Source organism: Anolis sagrei, chromosome 7, assembly GCF_037176765.1.
Source record: "Anolis sagrei isolate rAnoSag1 chromosome 7, rAnoSag1.mat, whole genome shotgun sequence".
NCBI classification, from domain to species: Eukaryota; Metazoa; Chordata; class Lepidosauria; order Squamata; family Dactyloidae; genus Anolis; species Anolis sagrei.
Window position 1 is genome coordinate 29,189,502 of NC_090027.1, and position 16,247 is coordinate 29,205,748.

Consider the following 16,247-nt stretch of genomic DNA (forward strand, 5'->3'; position numbering starts at 1 on the left):
GACCTTTAGATATGGAGGATTTTAGTGTCTTGCTCTGTGCAGTGCTAGATATTTGGGGACTGAAGGAAAATTTAAATAGAAGCGTGCATAATGTTATTTGGGAAGGGATGTCTTCTTTTTGCCTCCTTTCCAGTAAGAAGATCCCCGGCCAATCTTCTTGTGAGCTGAAGATGTAGCTCAGTCACAGCTTGTTCTCTAAATGTGTGAAGCTCACTTCTTGGCATTTCCAATGAACTTGAGTAGCCAGACAAGGTCATTTGTTAAAGCCTGGTGAATTAGGAATGGATTTAGATGGGCATCATGGGGTCCCCTAAAAGTGCAATTCTAGCAGCCCTCGCCAACAATGCCAGATGCTAAAATTCCTGGAAGTTGCAATGCAGCAACACCTGGAAAGCTATACACTTTCCAAACCTTAAAGGTAAAGGTTTTATCTTGACATTAAGTCCAATCGTGTCAGACTCTGGGGGTGGTGCTCCTCTCCATTTCTAAGCCAAAGAGCCGGCGTTGTCTGTAGACACCTCCAAAGTAATGTGGCTGGCATGGAGCACTGCTACCATCCTGCTGAAGTGGTACCTATTAATCTACTCACATTTGCATGTTTTTGAACTGCTAAGTTGGCAAAAGCTGGGGCTAACAACGGGAGCTCACCCCACTCCCCGGATTTGAATCACTGACCTTTTGGTAGCAAGTTCAGCAGCTTAGAGGTTTAACCCGCTGCACCACCAGTGAAATTTCACTCCAACTTGATATCCGACTTGTTCGTATAGCTACTGACAAATATGGTCTCCAAAAGAGAACAAGGGCACTGAGTAAAACCATCCTATAGGAATTAGAACCGAGCTGAAATGCATCTCTATGCCCCCTCCTCAAAATACTCCTGCTCAGTATACTACTTATAGACAAATCTTTGAAAAGTAAACTTTTTGAGGACACTTCCCAGAATCCATAAACATGCGGAATTATGGACTCCAAAAATATGCACACACATTCCAAGGCAGTGCTCTCATCCTGAGATTCCTTCACCTCATTTGGAACAGTGGAAAGACGGTCTCAGCCCTAAGCCCTTCAGACCATCCTAGGTCTCAAAAACTGAAGGTCAAGGTCATGAGAACTATAACCAATAACCATGTTAATGAAAGTACCACACTTGTAAGATTTGTGTATGTGGGAAGGGGGCGAGAGGATCATGGAGCACATGTGTTCAGCACCATTTCCAATATTCAGAAATGACATAAGAACAACACTTTTTTTGTGCATGAGACTCCCCACTTTACAATTTTCTCCCTCTTTCTCGCCTTCTGTATCCACTGAACACAGTAAATAACAAAATGACCAAACTAATTTTGTTCAGTGCAACTTGGAATTTCAATTTCTTTAACACTTCCCCAGTCAAACGTTGTGGCACTGTGGGCTGACAAAAGTGAAACCCACGAGGCTGGCTACATTCTGGAAACTAATGAATCACGAGAAATAAACTAACTTGTGTCTGTCTCCGTTACTGCAGGGTACAGGGAGGTGGAGAAACTGGAATTTGGTAGCATCATATTTAAAAACGAATGAGGTTTCTAATGGTTGCCTCAAGCACAAGCAGAAGACCCTGTCTCTTTATACCTCCGCCCACACTAGCACTCAAAAATATTAGGTGTTAAGACTTAGGCTAACCATCATGGTATGCTGGTTTATCCTTGAACTAGGACTCTGGAAACCAGGGCTTGAATCAACTATAGAATGTGTTGGTTGATGTTGGGCAAGTCATACTTTCTGAGCCTTAGAGGAAGACCACTTATGCACAAATCTTGCCAAGAAAACCCTATGATAGGTTCACCTTAGGATTGCCATTGAGCCCCCAGTGGTGCAGTGTGTTAAAGCTGCTGAACTTGTTGACCGAAAGGTCGCAGGTTCGAATCCAGGGAGTGGCGTGAGCTCCTGCTGTTGGCCCCAGCTTCTGCCAACCTAGCAGTTTGAAAACATGCAAATGTGAGTAGATCAATAGGTACTGCTCAGGTGGGAAGGTAACAGGGCTCCATGCAGTCATGACCTTGAAGGTGTCTACGGACAACACCGGCACTTTGGCTTAAAAATGGAGATGAGCACCCACCCCCAGAGTCGGACATGATTGGACTTAATTTCAGTGGAAAACCTTTATTTTTACCTTGGGTTGCCATATCTCAGAAACAAATTGAAGGCACGCAACAACAAGAACAAGACTTAGGAATGATCCATGAATCTCATCCACAATTGCAGAATGCTCATTGGCATTAGAAATGCCTTTCCTTGCATTTTCTTCTCCAACATGTCACACATTAAGCTAAACTGCTTGGAAAAAAGATCTGTTCAAACAGCTTGCATGTGTTCTGCGGTAACTTTTTACCTGCCTGGAATTCCATTGGAAGGTTGCTGTGACATTTAGATGACATTGTGTCTTGCAGGAATGTCAGACTAAATTTGCTTTGGGAATAGCTGAATCTTCTTGCTTCTGCTCTACAAAGTTTTGGAACTCTTTTGCTCTGTCAGACTGAAGTGGGTGGCAAAAAGTGGAAAGGGACAAGGCTTGCCTTCATTGCGTGAACTGTGGTATGACAATAGGCATGTCAAAATGTTTAATCATGTTATACACGTTCTGTATTGGGGATTATTCTTGGAATCGACCTACAGGTTCCCAAAATCAGAGCTCAAAAAAGGTACTTTCCGGACTACAACTTGCAGCAAGAAGTTTATGGGAGACATGCTCAAAAAATGAAAGTTTGGGAAAATACATAATTCAGTGTATTTAATACTTTATGAATTCAGTTTGAGACTGATGTCTCTTCTTCACCGTTATGCAGATAGCATGATTTTATAATCAAGTCCTTTTTCCCAACCTTCCATCCCTTATCTGTAATTCTGAAATCTAATATCAAAAATTGTCCACATGAGTGGCTGAGAAAGTGATACCTTTTCTTTCTGATGGTTCAATGTACACAAACTTTTATGTACTAAATTATTTAAAATACTGTATAAAATTATCTCCAGGCTATGTGTATAAGGCAGTGGTTCTCAACTTTCCTAATGCCACTACCTCTTAATACAGTTCCTCATGTTGTTGTGACTTCCAACCATGAAATTATTTTTCTTGCTACTTCATAACTGCAATTTTGCTACTGTTATGAATCGTAATGTAAATATTTTATATGCAGGATGTATTTTCATTCCATGGACCAAATTTGGCACAAATACCCCATATGCCCAAATTTGTATTTTGGTGGGGTTTTGGGGAGGGGGTTCATTTTGTCATTTGGGATTTATAGTTCACCTATAATCAAAGAGCATTCTAAACTCCACTAATGATGGAACTGAACCAAAATCGGCACACAGAAGTCCCATGACAAACAGAAAATACTGGAAGAGTTTGATGGGCATTGACCTTGTGTTTTGGAGTTGTAGTTCACCTACATCCAGAGAGCACTGTGGACTCAAACAATGATGGATCTGGACCAAACTTGGCACAAATATTCAATATGCCCAAATGTGAACACTGGTGGAGTTTGGGGGGAATAGACCTTGACATTTGGGAGTTGTAGTTGCTGGGATTTATAGTTCACCTACAATCAAAGAGCATTCTGAACTCTGCTAATGATTGAATTGGGCCAAACATCCACACAAAGCCTCAATGACCAACAAAAAATATTGTGTTTTCTGATCGTCTTTGGTGACCCCTCTGATACCCCCCTCGTGACCCTCCCAGGGGTCCCGACCCCCAGGCTGAAAAGCTGTACCTGAACCATAAATAAATTTCACATTCAGACTTGGGTCCCATCTGCAAGGTAATTCATTATGTTCACTGTGTGCCTTCAAGTTATTACTTATATGAAATTCAAAATGCTGCATTTGACGTAAGGGATGCTCATCCTGTATCTTTTCTGATGAAGGGATCTGAAGGTCTTAAAAGCTAGCACAGACTTACTAGTCTATCTGGCTGGCTTGATGAAGGTATTACCACAACACGGATTCTGGCGTCTTCTTTGCCCTCTTGTTCTAAAGCTGGTGCGGAATTCAGTAGTATCTCTAATGCACATTTTAAAATGCCAGTCCTACATAATTTGCAGCATCCTTCACATCACTGACAAGCCTTCAATCCCAAGGAGGTTGAAGCTCCTTTGTATTATGAGGTTAAACCATTTTCTCTTGCTTTGTAATAACCTGATTGGAAATGTTAATGCTCTAGATCCGGCAGTGCCATACGAGCACAATCGTATTTGTATTCGGAGTTGCTCTCCAGCTCCTTCCCACCTCACGCTTCCCCTTTGGAACATATTAGCCCAGTTATTCCTTTCTTTCTTTTTATGAAAATAAATCCTATTCAGGGAGGGCAGCTGCCCCAAATCATTTCTTTTCCGAGTCAATTGAAATTGCTGAAATGTCTTCCTACCAAATTGGACTTAACAGCCATTTATGATTAGGCCTTTATTATAATTCTGCCAGAGTCTCTTTAATCAAAAAGCAGATTAGTTTCTGCACTGCAGTGTCTCTGAGCATTTTGAAAATTATTTTGTAATGGTGGGGTGCAATATAGGGACCCCTTCTTCATCCTCTTTATACTTTTAACAAATAAAACATCAGGGACAGCTAATCACCTCTAAACAAAGGATTCCCCCAAGCAGTAAGAAGCCACACCTTGAAACTGCTATGCCATTAAATGCTAATCAAGGTATCCAATTGAAACATTCTCACCTACCTCCAACAGACAAAAGAGTTCTTTCTCCCACCCTGGACATTCCACATATATAAATGTAATTTTTCTAGTTTTCAACAGACCTCACAACCTCTGAGGCTGTCTGCCATAGATGCAGGCGAAACATCAAGAGAGAATGCTACCCCTCTATTCTGTCTTGGTTAGACCACACCTGGAATATTGTGTCCAATTCTGGGCACCATAATTGAAGAGAGATATTGACAAGCTGGAATGTGTCCAGAGGAGGGCAACTAAAATGATCAGGGGTCTGAAGGAGGAGTGGCTTAACGAGCTGGGCATGTTTAGCCTGTAAAAGAGAAGGTTGAGAGGAGACATGATAGTCATGTATAAATACGTGCGAGGAAGGCAAGGAGAGGAGGGAGCAAACTTGTTTTCTGCTGCCCTGGAGACTAGGACACAATGGAACAATGGCTTCAAACTACAAGAAAGGAGATTCCATCTGAACATGAGGAAGAACTTCCTGACTGTGAGAGCCATTCAGCAGTGGAACTCTCTGCCCCGGAGTGTGGTGGAGGCTCCTTCTTTGGAAGCTTTGAAACAGAGGCTGGATGGCCATCTGTCGGGAGTGCTTTGAATGCAATTTTCTTGCTTCTTAGCAGGGAGTAGGATTGGATGGCTGATGAGGTCTCTTCCAACTCTATGATTCTATGGAACATGGCCATAGAAACTGAAAAACTTACAAATCAGACATTTTCTTATAATCCTTTGTTAAATTACTGAAAACCTTTGGGGTAATGAGAAAGTGGATTCCTTCAGGAAGATGCTTTATCCAATGGAATTTATTTCCAGATTCGATTCAGCACCTTTAGGACTCAGTCAAGGCCAAGACTGCTCATTCCAATGTTTATAATAGTTCAACAAAATTAGGAAAGTAGTGCCATTACAAACAGCCATTTTGCTCCGTCATAAATATTTGAGCTTTCCCTGTGTCCTTTGCACTTTGTGGCCTTTGACTGTGATGCACAGGATATTAAGACATCTTCATCTCTTTCTTTCAGCTCCTCCCACCTTCACAGAGACTCCCCCCCAATACGTAGAGGCGAAAGAAGGCAGCAGCATCACCCTGACTTGCATGGCGTTTGGGAACCCAAAACCGACTGTGACCTGGCTAAAAGAAGGGGACCTCTTGAATGACAATAAGAAATATCAGGTAAGATATTTGGATGGGGGGGGGGGTCCATGCTTTAGTAATATACACGTGTTCTGCATGCTTAACGTGAAGTCATTGCTAACTCACAAGTCTTGGGAAGTATGTTTGGTACAGATCTCAACCAAATATTTTGGAAAATTCTTGTCTGCATCAGGTAGACAATGCTGATGTAGATTCATGACTATGCAGTGAGTGTTATTCAGAGCATAAATCCCACTGTGACTGTATCTACACTGTAGAATGAATGCAGTCTGACATTATTTTAACTGCCATGTTCAATGCTATGGAATGATGGGAACTGTAGTATGGTGAGGCTTTTTTCACCATTGGCTTTTTTTTGTGATGTGGCGGCAAAAAAAGGCAATGGGATTTTGGCCTGCATCAATAGGAGCATAGTATCTAGATCCAGGGAAGTCATGCTCCCCCTCTATTCTGCCTTGGTTAGACCACACCTGGAATATTGTGCCCAGTTCTGGGCATCACAAATAAAGAGAGATATTGACAAGCTGGAATGTGTCCAGAGGAGGGCAACGAAAATGATCAAGGGTCTGGAGAACAAGCCCTATGAGGAGCAGCTAAAAGAGTTGGACATGTTTAGGCTGAAGAAGAGAAGGCTGAGAGAAGATATGATAGCCATGTATAAATACGTGAGAGGAAGTCACAGGGAGGAGGGAGCAAGCTTGTTTTCTGCTTCCCTGGAGACTAGGATGCAATGGAACAATGGCTTCAAACTACAAGAAATGAGATTCCATCTGAACATTAGGAAGAACTTCCTGACTGGAAGGAGATTCCATCTGAACGCGAGGAAGAACTTCCTGACTGTGGGAGTTCCATTCAGCAGTGGAACTGTCTGCCCCAGAGTATGGTGGAGGCTCCTTCTTTGGAAGCTTTTAAACAGAGGCTGGATGGCCATCTGTCAGAGGTGCTTTGCATGCAGTTTTCCTGCTTCTTGGCAGAATGGGGTTGGATTAGATGGCCCATGAGGTCTCTTCGAACTCTATGATTCTATAAGGCACCAGCAGAGTTTGGCTGTCGCAATGCCAGGGCTCTGTCTGTACCCAGGCAGAGATGAACCAAACACCCAGTTTGCATCAAACAGTTTGTTTAAGACAGTGTAATTAAAACATAAAGATAGCACTCATCCACAGAATATAAAACAAAAACCGATAGCAAAGGCTACACTATAGTCAAAGGGCCCAGTCCAGTGGTCAAATGCCGAGAGTTCAATGAGCAAAGTCCAGGGATCAAGAGTCTATAATGTAGTCCAAAGCCAGTCTAGAGATTCAAGGTTCCAGAGTTTCAAGAGTTCAGGAAACGGGTCAGGATACGGAAAATCCAGTGGCCTGGGGAAAACCAGCAGCATCTACCACCAAAATAAAACAAATACATTTCTCCCGAAGAACAGTCCCAAGGCTAGCTTCTTATATACAGAAACACCTAGCTGCAACCTATCTCTTGCATGCCTTCACCCTTAATTGCTTTCACCCGTGAACTCTTACTTACAGATTACTCAACCCTTTAGAACAAAGACTTGCATTAACCCTTCCATCACCAACTGCTAGGCCTGCCACTGCCAACCACCATCAACTGCAGAACATGATCCATGACATTAGCAGAGAAGTCTGAAGAGCTTGTAAAACCTTTGTGGTTTGACTTTCATTTTCTTCCCTCTCAGGTTAGTGATGGGAGTCTGACCGTTACTTCTATCAGTCGGAATGACCGAGGCGCTTACACCTGCCGAGCGTACAGTATCCAGGGAGAGGCCATGCACACTACCCGCTTGCTTGTCCAAGGTAATTTCTAGCACTGGGTTGTCCTTTCAGATCCTATCAAAACAGGATTCCTGCTGCAGTTGTAATCTTCAAGTCAAAAACTGTGCGGATATCAGTGTTTGCTACAGTATATGATTTATGCTTGCTGGATTCATCATTTTTTCAGAAAGAAGTGAACACTTGGTCTCATTTACACTGCCATATAATGCAGTTTGAAACAACATCATATAATGAGTGTGGACTCTGGAACATGAACATACAGCCCAGAAAACTCACAGCAACCCAGTGATTCTGGCATGAAAGCCTTCAACAACACACACCTTATTGAAATTAAGGACTTCTAGTCCAAGAAAATCATAGAACCTTGCTGGAGGTTCTTGAAAACACATAGAGAGGGCATGTTTTGTTGCATGTGGATAAATGGAACCTTCCATTGTACCAAAAATATTTTTGTGTCTAGTGAGTCATGTCTTCTCATGATATTTCCAAACTACATAGCCTCAATTTAGTCATGTTAGCTTCTATGAAGAGTTGTGGTACTCATGCTTTCCAATGAAGTCTAAATAGAAGAAGATCAAGGATCAAAGCAAAGGCCTATATATGCTAGTACCCCATTTCCCCCTTTCTCTCAGTTGTGATCCAGAGGCATGCATATGCATGCCATGATGGGTAGGTATTGATAGCATTATCCTTTGTGAATTTATGAAATCACCTTGTAAAGCCATCTAAGTTAGTGTTTTTACCACATCCCTAGGAGCCCCCAGTGGTTCAGTGGGTTAAACCCTTGTGCCAGCAGGACTAAAGATCAACAGGTTGGAGGTCCGAATCCAGGGAGAGTGCAGATGAGCTCCCTCTGACAGCTCCAGCTCCTTATGTGGGGACATGAGAGAAGCCTCGCACAAGGATCAAATCATCAAAACATTAGGGTGTCCCTTGGGCAATGTCCTTCCTCTCACACCAGAAACAACTTGCAGTTTCAGAAGTAGCTCCTGACATGAAAACAAAACAAAACAAAACAAAAACAAACCCACACCCCCTGGAATTGAATTGCATAGTCTCCCAGAAGATATAGGCATCCTGTCAAACACAGGTTCCTTGATGTGGTTAGGATGCTTTAAACATTTCCAGCGGGCGCCATACCTAAAAGCTGGCATGCCAAGGCACCTAAGAATCGCTTTTACCAGGGCAAGATTTGAACAAATTGAGAGAAAAGGCAGATTCAATTATCCCACAAGAAGAAAAACTCTGTATCTGTGGTGCCCCCAAAGTCAAAAATCTGAACCACACTTTACATAATTGCAATCTATATGAAAAAAAAGAAAGGAAACAATACTTATGGTCTTTTATCTGTAATAAATCAAGCTGGGATGTTGTTCATTTGTTCAGTCGTTTCCGACTCTTCATGACATCATGGACCAGCCCACTCCAGAGCTCCCTGTCGGTCGTCACCACCCCCAGCTCCTTCAAGGTCAATCCAGTCACTTAAAGGATACAATCCATCCATCTTGCCCTTGGTCAACCCCTCCTCCTTTTTCCTTCAATTTTCCCCAGCATAATTGTCTTCTCTAAGCTTTCCTTTCTTCTCGTGATGTGGCCAAAGTACTTCATCTTGGCCTCTACTATTCTTTCCTCCAATGAGCAGTCAGGCTTTATTTCTTTTCTTTTTTTTTTGGAAAATGTTCTTTATTGCAATTTTTTTAAAGTACAGGCTTTATTTCTTAAAGTATGGACTGGTTGGATCTTCCTGCTGTCCAAGGCACTCTCAGGACTTTCCTCCAATGCCACAGTTCAAAAGCATCTATCTTCCTTCGCTCAGCCTTCCTTATGCTCCAGCTCTCACATCCGTAGCTGACTACAGGGAATACCATTGCTTTAACTCTGCGGATCTTCGTTGCAAGTGTAATGTCTCTACTCTTCACTATTTTGTCAAGATTGGTCATTGCTCTCCTCCCAAGAAGTAAGCGGGGTACAAGCTGGGATACAGTGGCCAAAACCTCATTTTTTGTTGGCCAGTTACAATCCCATTCTGACAACAAAAGTTGCCCTTCATTTGTTTAAAGCTGCTAAAAGGAGATCAGAGTACAAAGATCAGATTGGGGTGCAGTGTAGGGAGACGAGGATAGTTGACGTATACATCTACGGCTAAGCTACATTGGTTTTAAGCTGAAAACTACCTGTATATTTGTATTTTATTTTAAGAGGACTACATGTATGTTGTTATTGATAAGGCCAACTGGCTAATCAATAAAATTGTTTGGTTCAGTTCGGAATAGCATAGTCAAACTCCATGTTGAGTTAAACTATGAGTGAGTCTGTGTTAATGGACTCACAGGGAATGGAGGCATATCATACTACCCACAAGGGTCTTTGCAGCAAATTATGTTAATTATAATAAGGGGTCATTTTGTGGAGAGATGGCACTGCCCATCCCACCTCCTTGGGGTGCATTTGTGTTACGTAGAGCTTCCCATTAAAGAAGAGTTAACCACACGAATCTCTTTGAAGGTGACTCTTGAGCGAACGACCGTATAACCTCCAGCCAGGGAGCTGGGCCTCTTTCCAATCATCCATTTTAAAAAAGGAACAAAAAAGCCCTCCAAAATGCCATCAATAAATAAACGAGAGAATTAAGTCCAAACCCCAGACATTTAAATAATGGTGAAGGCTGCCAGCTCAGCTGAACGATGGGAGGAATGCAAAGGACAGAGCAGGGAGGAAGAGCCAATGTGCCTTCTGTCTCTGCCGAAAGACAAAAGGTTTTGCCATAGGATAGTTCTCTGGCTGAAAGTGGGACAGCCCAAGCTCTGCCTTGTCTTGCTTTGCCTTGCCTTGGGGGAAAGACATGCCCTATCGATTGCCTGTGTGTCTGCATCCAGTTTGCTTAGCAGGTGTCCTGGGAGCTGTATTTATTGGGGTATTGATTTGATAGCTCTGACCCACCAGAAGGCCTTAAAAATGAGGGAAGGTGGGGAGCTGATTGTTCTTATATTTGACAGTGTCTTTTGGAAATACAATTACCGAAAATTCATGGCTGGCTTGGAAGGAAAGAATGAAAAGAAGGAAGAAAAAGAATCATCATGAAATAATTCTGCATACAGATCCGAGATATAGAGATGGAAATGAAATCCATTACATTTTTGTTTCTCCAAATCATTTTTTTCTGATACTCAGGAAACTTGTATTAGAAAAACAGACACGTCCCAAGATTTTTCATAGTTTGGAAAGCCTTTCAGGGAAATGCAGCTGTAATAAATAATAATAATAATAATAATAATAATAATAATCTTTATTTATACCCTGCCACCATCTCCCCAAGGGGACTTGGGGCGGCTTACATTAGGCCAAGCCTAGCAATAGAGTATAACAATATACAACAGAACACAGCAAAATAAAGTACTACACAAACCCATTTAAAACACATCAACTATATAAAATCACAACATTTAAAACATAGAAACATTGGTGAGACAGTAATGTAATGTGTCTAGACAGGGGATCCGAGATGTAGGGTAGGGTGTGATAGCACTAGAAGGAAAATAAAGTGCTACCGAGGGCCATTTTACAGAGGTAGGTCATGTGAGGGTAGTATTGTTCATTCATCCATTGAAGGCACACTGGAACAGCTAGGTTTTCAAGCTCTTCCTGAAGACTGCCAGGGTGGGGACTTGTCTAATCTGTAGAATGTGTAGAGGAAATTCTTGGAAGATCTTGGGAGATCCAAGAGTGAATAGCCTCAAGATATTTCGTAGTTCTAGAAGTCTTTCAGAGTTGTTCACTTTCAGAAAGTATGTGTGTATGGTTGCATGAAAAATGTATCTTCTGTATGAGAACTAGTCTAGCCATGACATAGAATCATAGAGTTGGAAGAGACCTCATGGGCCATCCAGTCTAACCCCTTGCCAAGAAGCAGGAAAATCGCATTCAAAGCACCCCCAAGAGATAGCCATCCAGTCTCTGTTTAAAAGCTTCCAAAAAAGGAGCCTCCACCACACTTCAGGGAAGAGAGTTCAATTGCTGAACAGCTCTCACAGTTAGGAAGTCCTTCCTAATGTTCTGTGGAATCTCCTTTCTGTAGTTTGAAGCAATCACTCCATGTCCTAGTCTCCAGGGCAGCAGAAAACAAGACTCCTCCCACCTCCCTATGACTTCCCCTCACTTATTGATACATGGCTATCCTGTCTCCTCCCATCCTTCTCTTCTTCAGACTAAAAATGTCCAGCTTTTTAAGCCGCTCCTCATAGGGCTTGTTCTCCAGACCCTTGATAATTTGAGTCAGCCTCCTCTGGACAAATTCCAGCTTGTCAACATCTCCCTTCAATTGTGGTGCCCAAAATTGGACACAGTATTCCAAGTGTGGTTTGATCAAGGCAGAATAAAGTGCTAGTATGACTTCCCTGGATCTAGACATGAGACTCCTATTGATGCAGCCCAAAATCCCATTGGCTTTTTTAGCTGCTGCATGACATTGTTGGCTCATGTTTAACTTGTTGTACATGAGGACTCCAAGATCTTTTTCACAAGTACTGCTAACAAGCCAGGCATCCCCGATTATGTATTGTTGCATTTCATTTTTTCTGCCTATGTGCAGAAAAGTGTTTTGCCTGGAAATGTGTTCTTTTTCACAGAAAAAGTGTTTCTGTGTAAAAACACCCATATGTATTTCTGTACAAAAGCATACTCCGCAATATTTCATAGATGAAAACTGGGACTAATGTGGGCAGGTCATCAGGACAGGCTCAATTTATAAATGAGAAAGAATGACCAAACTTGGAGAGGTGATAAGAAGGACAAGGATTTGCTCTTTTGTCCATCTTCCTCTGCTTCTGGAATATAGACTCAGTTTATACCAGTGGAAGTTAGCAGAGGGCAAAGAGAGAAAGCAGGAAGAGGAGACAGAAACTGGAACTGGAAGCAGCTAAAAAAGTGATGTGGCAGAACATTAACCAGGACTGTTATCTACCAAATTGGGCCAGAGGTTATCCAAAATTTTCCGTGAAAGATTTTCAGAATAGTATCTTGGAGGGTCTGACTTGGCCACAGTGGTCCACGCTGTGGTTACATTCTGTATAGATTACTGCAACACACTCTGTGTGGAGTTGCCTCTGAAGATTGTTCAGAAGCTCCAGCTAGTCCAACGCACGGCAGCCAGCTTGCTCACTGGAGCAGGATACAGGAAGCATACAACCCCCTTGTTACCCCAGCTCCACTGGCTGTGTATTAGCTTCCGAGCACTATTCAAAGTGCTGACCTTGATCTATAAAACCCTAAATGGTTCCAGCCCAGCTTACCTATCCAAACATATCTCCCTCCACAAACCCCCAAGGACCTTAAGATTGTCTGGAGAGGCCCTGCTCTCAGTCCCACCACCATCACAGTCGCATTTGGTGGGAATGAGAGACAGGGCCTTCTCGGTGGCAGCCCCTTGGCTGTGGGACTCCCTCCCTAATGAGATCAGAACTACCCCCTCCCTCATGAGCTTCCAGAAGAAGCTCAAATCCTGGTTATGGGATCAAGCTGTCGCAGAATAGATTGTTTTAATGGACTGTTTTTAGCTGACGGCAATGAATTGATTTGGAAGACGATGTGAAACGGTGAAATGTTTTAATGTATTGATAATTGTTTCAATGTATGCTAAATGTATATTATGTTTTGTTTTTATTGTGCCTGTTGGTAGCCATCCTGAGTTCCTCTTCAGAGGTGAGAAGGACGGGATAGAAACTCTCCTAATAAACAAACAAACAAGCAAACAAACAAATAAATAGAGTTGGAAGAGACCACATGGTCCATTTAGTTCAACCCAGTGCCATGTAGGAAAAGCACAATCAAAACACCCCTGACCGATGGCCATCCAGCCTTTGTTTAAAAGAAGCATGAATAGTGATCAAAAACTGCACAAAAAATCATGTAGTGGGGACGTACTGAAATGATTTGTCCTTGAAAGGACAAAAACAGTGAAGATTTATGTCACTGGGATAGTGATGGCTGCTCTTTTCCCCTAAATTTCTACAGATTTGCCAAAAGAATGGCAGATCTGATGGTCCTTTTTAGAAGGGAGGCAGCATGAACTCTCTGCAGCTGTCAGTCCTCAGAGGCCAGGCACCATCTTCCTCCTGTGTTTGGCAATGGGGCTCATGCTGGGAAGTTGCTGTAGGCAACTCTCAGTCCGCTGCCCAGCGGATGCGGCTAGACGTCCAGTGTCTTCTGCCCTCTGCGTTGATTGGCAGCTGCTCTTCCACCACTGAGGTCATTCCCCGCTTGAGATGCTTTAACCCTCTGCAGCCAAAGCATGTACTTGTCCCTTTTCTCTGCTAGCAGAGTAACACGTGAAGCAGTCATAATACTTTTTAAACATTTATCTCAGGCTTGAAAGGTTTGCATTATAATCAGCGCTAGGCAATGCTATTTTAAGATTCTTTTTTTCTTTTCTGCCTTAAGTCGCCTGTGGACTTACGGTGACCCCATGAATTTTGCAAGGTTTTCTTAGGCAAGGAATACTCAGAGGTGGTTTTGTCAGCTCCTTTTTTCTGAAATAGAGCCTATAGCACCTGGGTTCCATTGATAGTCTCCTTTCCAGGTACGAACCAGGATTGACCCTGCTTAGCTTCCAAGATCAGACAGGATCTGGCGCCTTTAGGACATTTAAGCAGATCTGCAAGTCGTTGTTAATACATAATTATTTATGCAATTAAATCCTTCCTCATCCCCGGATCCCCCTTCCCCACAATTTTACATTGCCCTGTCTCCTAGTGCTTTTATTTTGAATTGGCCCCGCCCAGTGAAATTCCTTTGTGTTTTAACGTTTGATTTTTATTGCTGTGTTGTCTATTATATTGGTTTTTGCATTTTATGTATTTTATTTTCTGATTTGTTATGCTTTTGTAATATTGTGTTATTGTACTGATGGGCATGACCTCATGTAAGCCGCCACAAGTCCCCCTGGGGCAGATGGAGCAGGGTATTTTTGGTTGTGTCAGGAGCGACTTGAGAAACTGCAAGTCGCTTCTGGTGTGAGAGAATTGACCGTCTGCAAGGACGTTGCCCAGGGGACGCCCGGATGATTTGATGTTTTTATCATCCTTGTGGGAGGCTTCTCTCATGTAAAGCAGGGTATAAATAAAGTATTATTATTATTATTATTTAAAATGTATCCCTGGGGAAGCATTCTCTCCTCCAAATGTTGTTGTATTGTAATATTCAGCATTCTTGACCATTAGCACTTCTGGACAGAGATGATGGGAGTTGCAGGATCATCACATTGGGTGGTTGGGGAACATTTTAGTAGTCAGTTGTTAGCAAGGTCTGCTTTAGTCGTGTAGGGGTTCCTTGTGTTCACAAATGAAGCAGACCTTGGTAATAACTGTGGTGACTCTAAAACAGAGTCAGGAAAGTTGTGTGTCTCTAGATGCAGTGGACCTGGAAGTCCCATCACGCTGCACATTGCAGTCCATTGTCATCTGGAGGGATGCATGATTCCTTAGCTGTCAATTTTAAAATATATTTTCCAGCTTCCTTTTACCTCAAATATCCCCTTGGAAATATGGCACATTTTTGCCATTTTTTTTGGCCTCCACTCTGGGACACTGGAAATTAGAAGTGAGGTCAGATCACTAATCTTTTAAGGTATCTCTTTGGCCAACAATGGCCTAAAACATGGCGAAGTGGCCCTTATAATCCGTATAACAGGGGTCCTCAAACTTTTAAAGGAGAGGGCCACTTCACTGACTATATTTTGAGAAAAACATTGGCAAATTCCTATGCGCATTGCATAGTCAACATCTCCCTTTTTTTCTCTTACGATTTTATCTTTTCTATTTTTACTTATTTTTATTTATTTATTATCTATTTAAAACTTTTATATCCTGGTCTTCTCAACCTCCATGAAGGGACTTAGACTGACTAACAGCAAGGATTCAGTGCCACAATATAGTCTAAAACATCATACAACGACAATAGATTAAAATACATATAAAATAAAGTACATATTTATTTATTTATTTATGGCATTTATATGCTGCCCTTCTCACCCCAAAGGGGACTCAGAGTGGCTTACAATATATATTTTCATACAATATATTATATTATTAGCATAGTACAATATCAGTATATATTACTATATTGTACTATACAATTATATTGTAACATTATTAGTAATATTACATGTAATGTAAATATATAATTATAATTATAATATTGAATTATTATTACTAGTATTATATTGTATATAAGCCAGTTCGCCAAAATAAAATCATGTCCAACTCAGTCCGCATATGTCAATAACTGTAGTCTGTTGCTGGTCTCAGCCCTTATTCTGGGAATGCTTAATTCCTACTTTACTCTAATTACAATGTTCTCCCACTTTACTTGTATACTTTCTTCACATCCTTTTATTATTTTAGATGTAAAACAATAAAAATTATCCAAAAAATTTCCTATGCACACTGCAGATATATTATTTGTACTGCACGAAACATTAAAGAACAATACAGTATTTAAAATGATGAACGTTTTTAACCAACATAAACTTACAAGTATTTCAATGGGAATGGTGGGCCTGCTTTCAGCTGATTAGATAGTCAAGTTAATTCTGATTATT

At 41.7% G+C, this 16,247-nt stretch overlaps 1 protein-coding gene across 6 annotated transcripts in view; it reads left to right on the forward strand.

The window, feature by feature from the left end:
- Positions 1–16,247, forward strand: part of IGSF9B (immunoglobulin superfamily member 9B) — a 167,803-nt gene that overhangs the window by 80,606 nt on the left and 70,950 nt on the right. For all 6 annotated transcript variants that reach the window (XR_010910245.1, XM_060787082.2, XM_060787083.2 and 3 more), the window contains exons 4-5: positions 5,731–5,882; positions 7,558–7,675. Coding sequence is in view for 5 of the 6 variants with exons in the window: in XM_060787082.2 (XP_060643065.2) it covers positions 5,731–5,882; positions 7,558–7,675 (270 nt within the window). In the remaining variant the exon portion in view is untranslated. The remainder of the gene's footprint in view (positions 1–5,730; positions 5,883–7,557; positions 7,676–16,247) is intronic.